This window comes from Bidens hawaiensis, unplaced genomic scaffold (assembly GCF_021521415.1).
Source record: "Bidens hawaiensis isolate Kalapana, Puna unplaced genomic scaffold, B.hawaiensis_p1.1 tig00039622_1, whole genome shotgun sequence".
NCBI classification, from domain to species: Eukaryota; Viridiplantae; Streptophyta; class Magnoliopsida; order Asterales; family Asteraceae; genus Bidens; species Bidens hawaiensis.
This window is the reverse complement of record NW_027496980.1, coordinates 54,221-60,243: the sequence shown is the minus strand read 5'-3', so window position 1 is coordinate 60,243 and position 6,023 is coordinate 54,221. Positions and strand designations below refer to the sequence as shown.

General features: G+C 36.3%; 1 protein-coding gene across 1 annotated transcript; it reads left to right on the top strand.

Annotated features, from left to right (window-relative positions):
* The first annotated feature begins 1,233 nt into the window (after positions 1-1,233).
* On the top strand, positions 1,234-3,901 carry LOC143591409 (putative alpha,alpha-trehalose-phosphate synthase [UDP-forming] 7). Its single transcript, XM_077071618.1, has 3 exons — positions 1,234-3,140; positions 3,219-3,492; positions 3,570-3,901. Exons 1-3 carry the CDS (start codon positions 1,273-1,275, stop codon positions 3,846-3,848), a joined length of 2,421 nt encoding a protein of 806 aa, XP_076927733.1. The 5' UTR covers positions 1,234-1,272; the 3' UTR covers positions 3,849-3,901.
* The last annotated feature ends 2,122 nt before the right edge of the window (positions 3,902-6,023 follow it).

Below are 6,023 nucleotides of genomic sequence, written 5' to 3'. Positions count from 1 at the left end.
CCCGTATAACCCCGCGTATAGCTCTATACGGGGCATGTTAGGGGGTGTGGGGTTCCCCTAGTAGGACCCCTTTAAATTTAATTAACTCTTTTTGTTTTTTATTTTATTATTAATTTCAAACTATAAATATTACATAAGCACCGACCTGAGTGTTTATAGCTTTATTTCATCACTCTCTACAACACTTCTTGTTTTTGTTCATCTGGGTTTCAATCTTTTTAACCCAAAACACATTAATCATCAATCTTTTTAACCCAAAACACATTAATCATCAATCTTTTTCATCTGGGTTTCAATCTTTTTAACCCAAAATCCATTAATCATCAATCTTTTTCATCTGGGTTTCAATCTTTTTAACCAAAAACCCATTAATCTTTTCAATCTTTTTCATCTGGGGTTGAATCATTTTCAACTAAACCCATAAATCATCAATCTTTATCATCATCAAAGGTCAGTTTTCAACATTTCTTATGACATTTATATAACAATAATATGTTCTTGGTTTAAATGTCTTTTGATTCTTTTTTATGTTCTTGGTTTTTTATGAAATTGATGACGTGTATATTGTAATTTGGTATGAAAAGGATCATAATATGTTAACCGAAGAATCTTATTCGACTTGCATTTTCGACGTTTCTTGAAAAATAATGTTTTCTTGATGATGTTTTGGATTGTTATTTGTGTGTTTATGATAACATTGTTGATGAATTTGAGTTAGAGTTAATTTGTGTTTAATTTCGTTGAATTTGGTTTGCATTTTAGATTATGATCCACGTGTAATAATAATGTATGAATGGTGACGTAAGCATTGCTGATTTCACTTGCATTTCATCATTTCTTGAAAATAACTTGTCATCTTCTTTAGAATCTTGATTCTGTTTTAGATTGTCATCTTCTTTATATATTATTAATATTATGATCTTGCTGATTTTGGGTGGATTTAATTTTGACTGAATTTGACTTGGATTTTCAATAGTTTACATCTATTGAATCTTTTTAGTTCTTGTATGTTTTCTTGATTTGATTTGTTTATGTTATGTTTTTATATAATTTATAATTTGTTCAGTTTTTTTTTATAATCCTGATTCTGTTTTAATTTGTGATCTATGTGACTGCTTATATATTATTATCTTGCTGTTTTTGGTGAATTTAATTTTGACTGAATTTGACTTCGAATTTTCAATAATTTCTATTTAATGAATCTTTTAAGTTTTTGAATGTTTTCTTGATTGATTCGATTAACGTTGTGTTACTCGTTTGCAGATCATTAAAATGTCTACTGCTTCACTTTTTCCAGAATATTATCAAGATCTCATTGATGCATCTGATGCTCCTTCAGATGCCCGAAACAGGTTGATCGTGGTCTCGAATCAATTACCCATAATCGCTACGCACAAACCTACCGAGAACGAAGGGTACTTGTGGGAGTTCGTTTGGGACGAGAGTTCGATTTACATGCACATTAAAGACAGTGTACCCAATAACATAGAGGTTTTCTATGTTGGCACGCTTCGGGCTGATGTTGACCCAACCGAACAAGATGACGTAGCGAAAGCATTACTCGATAACTTCAACTGTGTGACGGTTTTTGTCCTGCCTGAACAATGGGACCAGTATTATAACTTGTTTTGTAAGCAGTACCTTTGGCCAAGATTTCATTACAAGCTTCCAGCTTCTGATTTCCATAATGTCCCCTACAGTCGGGACTTAAGGAAAGCGTATGTACACGTGAACATGGAGTTTTCACGAAAGGTGATCGAGACGGTAACCAACAATGGCAATTATATTTGGATACATGACTACCATTTAATGGCACTGCCAACTATCTTGAGGAGGAAATTTTGTGGTTACAAAATCGGGTTTTTTCTGCATAGCCCGTTTCCTGCATCCGAGGTTTTCAAAACTCTACCGATGAGGAACGAGATCTTGAACGGTCTGTTGCATGCTGATCTTATCGGGTTCCATACGTATGATTACGCCCGTCATTTTCTATCATGTTGCAGCCGTATGTTCGGTTTGGATACGCAGTTGAAAAGGGGGGGCGTGTTCTTGGAGTACAACGGAAGGAACATCGAGATCAAGATTAAGCCGAGTGGGATTCACGTCGGTCGAATGGAGTTACGCTTAGATCAGCCCGATACAAGAGTGATGGTTGAAGATCTTAAAATACGTTTCGCTGGGAAAGTCGTGTTGATTGGAGTTGATGATTCGGATATATTCAAAGGTGTGAACTTTAAGATTTTAGCAATGGAGGAGATGCTAAAACGTTACCCGGATTTGGTCGGATTCGTGGTTTTGTTGCAAATCTTGAACCCGCTCCGTGGGCGTGGTAACGATGTCGATGACATCAATGCCGAGTTAACATCAGTCTGTGAAAGAGTGAATAATAAATTCCGAAGGCAGGAATATGAGCCCATTGTGCTTATCACTCGGCCCGTTTTGTTACATGAACGAGTTGCTTATTATGCTATTTCCGATGCAGCAATTGTTACACCGTTACGTGACGGTATGAATCTTATCCCGTACGAGTACGTCGTGTCCCGACAATGTGGTGATGTTAATAACTCTGCCAAAAAGAGCATGCTAGTGGTCTCCGAGTTCATGGGGTGTTCACCGTCTTTAAGTGGGGCTATACGGGTCAACCCGTGGGACGTGTCAGCCACAGCAGAAGCCATGTTCACCGCCATCTCGACTTGCGATAACCATAAAGAAACCATTCACCGGAACCATTATCAGTACATTACCACCCATGATGTATTAAACTGGGCTCGTGGCTTCTTTGAAGATTTAGAGAAAACCTGCGTCGATCATTCGCATAAACGGGGCATGAATTTAGGGATCGGGTTAGATACTAGAGTTGTTTTGTTTGATAAGAAGTTTAGCGAGTTGGATGTGAATATATTGGAGAATGCATATAATATGGCTCAAAACCGCGCCATACTTTTGGACTGTGATGGCACCATTACTTCAAGAATTGATAAAATCCCAACCGAATCTGTTATATCCATGATCAACAAACTATGCAGTGATCCAAAGAACACGGTGTGCGTCATTAGTGGGCGCGGTCAAGATAAGCTTGGCAAATGGTTTGGCGAGTGTGACAAACTCGTCATTGCAGCTGAGCACGGATACTTCATAAGGTATAGATGTACATTTAATGTTGTTTTAAATAATTAAATTCATAATAATTAATAAGTTAATATGTGAAATCGTATTAGATGGGCGGATAATCAAGATTGGGAACCGTGTGGTCGGACGAATAATGTTGGGTGGATGGAGATCGCTGAGCCGGTTATGAAACAATACACCGAAGCAACTGACGGTTCGTCTATTGAAAAGAAGGAAACCGCGATGGTTTGGCACTATGAAGATGCGGATAAAAGTTTTGGCTCGCACCAGGCTAAGGAGCTGCTGGACCATCTTGAAAGCGTGCTGACTAACGAGCCCGTTGCTGTGAGACGAGGCCTATACATTGTAGAAGTTAAACCACAGGTACACACTTAACTCTTTATGGAATGAATCTTTTAAGTTCAAGTTCTTTTAAGTATTAATATGTGGTACCATTATAGGGGGTTACTAAAGGTATGGTTGCGGAGAAGATTTTTGCATTTATGGCCGAAAAAGGAAATCGGGCCGATTTTGTGTTGAGTATAGGAGATGATAGAAGTGATGAAGACATGTTTTTGGAAATTGGGGAGGGAATAAAAAAGGGTGAGATAAGTAACGATAACTCGGTGTTTACGTGTACTGTGGGGGTGAAACCAAGTGCAGCCGCGTACTATTTAGACGAGGTGAAAGATGTGTTAGAGATGCTCGAGAAACTCGGGCGAGTCAGCAACGGAGAGTGATGATCCGGGTGGTATTAGTGGGAGAGTTGTAGTATAATATGAAGTTGAGTTTTTTGTTTTCTGTTTTGGAGAATCTTATAGATATGAATATATGATGTTACTTACTTACACTTGTTACCTTAACTTTGGTATGTTATAAATGCATATATGATGCTTGAAATAGTTGATGCTAAATCTTGTTGGTTGTAGTGCTTAATTCACTTTCCGTTTCGGGTTTTATTGGGTTGAGATTTTTTAACTCGAAGATTCGAATTTAGTTTAAACCGAATTAAATGACTTAGGTCATCTTCAAGAACATACTAACCACGAGGGCGTGGGTTTCAGTTCATGCCCCGTGGGGTATGGACTGAGAAGGCGCGTGTGCAAGGCCGGGGCCGGATGTGGGGTTGCGGCCAGGTTGGATTCTTTTATTTAATTTGTTCGTGTGCGTTACAATTTTTTTTACTACTAAAATAATATTAAATTAGTGCCTACGCTAATTTAATCTATACATGTTATTTTTTTTAGGAAAATTGGATTATAATAATCCCAACTTAGGGCAATTGGCCGATAATAATCCCAACTTTAATAATAACCGTCACTGATCCTAACTTTCACACTATTTGTTTTCATTGAACATCCGTTAAATAAAACTTAACGACGTTAAGTTTTTTCCAAATTTTAAACTGATATTTTAGGGCTTTTGATCGGATTGAGAATATGAATCGACAAATGTAAAACTTAACTCGAAATGACGCTTTAAACAGTTTGAATTTTGTTAATTAAAAGTTTAAACATCGGAACTGAAGCATCCTTTAGTCGTTTGGACCACCGTTTGATGGTAGGTTTTACATCAATAGATTCGTATCTTCATTCCGGTCAAAAGCCCTAAAATATCAGTTTGAAATTTGGAAAAAACTTAACGTCGTTAAGTTTTATTTAACGGAGGTTCAATAAAAACAAATAGTGTGAAAGTTGGGATTAGTGACAGCTATTTCAAAGTTTGGATTATTATTGGCCAACTGCATTAAGTTGGAATTATTAAAATCCAATTTTCCTTTTTTTTACTAACGAATGACTTGTTTATTATAACATAGACGCTAATTTAAAATTATTTACTCATTTGCACTTATTTTGAATTGTTGGGCTTAATTTCCTACTCAAACAAGGTGGTTTGGGTTGGGCCAACTTCATCAACAAATAGTGGGTTGGTGTTTAAAAGATTAAGCAAGTTCCCTAAATTATTGCCACTAAAATTTAGTAGAGGTTTATATTGTTATTAACTTACTAGAGCTAGGGTTTAACTATGTATATACATATACCGAGCCATGCTTATGTATCGGTTGTAATCCAAATACATGTTCGTGTTATTTATCGAAATATTAAGCCTCGTTTTGAGGAAAACTATATATAATTTCCGAGTCGATAGTAGTATGTCATTTGATTTCTTAGAAATAAAAGTGTTACCCTAATTCGCTGTAAATGAATCCATTGTGTCTTCATGGAGTCGCATGTTGAAAATCTAAGCAACTTTACCTTTTTAGCATTTTTCATGTCATTTTTTGTTTATAGCTCATTAAGGTTTATTTGAAGATAAAATAATTTGAAGTCTGTTCAGTGGTTTAGTAGTGTGGGCTTCGTTTGAAACTTGAAACTATATATATTTTATAGCTGGAGTTAATCTTTCAAACACAATGATTATTCGTAAGTGTTGAATGTGTACTCTAACCCTCTAGCGGTGGTTCAAAATGAATAAAACCAATGGAAGCATAACACGATATAATTCTTTTATTAATACTAAATTAAAAATTAGTTAAATATTCTCATCAAAGATAACGGAAAAGTACACCGTTTAGGCCTCAAAACGGTTGAGTCGGCCTTAATAACAAAGTTACAAAACATCCTCGGCTACTTCGTAGACACAACCACAAGTGATACACTAATGTGGATGTAACTCACAACTAACAACTTGTATCTCTTGGACAAGTAAATCTCCTTTTGTGGTAATCCTTACACCACTTCATTTTCATTTGCAGATTTTTGTTCCTCACTTCATTCCACAACCTCATCTTTCACCACTTCATTCGAATATTCCAAGATTGACTTTGGTTCCAAACTCAAACACAATTCATGCTTCTCAACCAACCCTCAAATAATGTCGTTTTCGCCATCATGATCAATATCACCGACCTCATA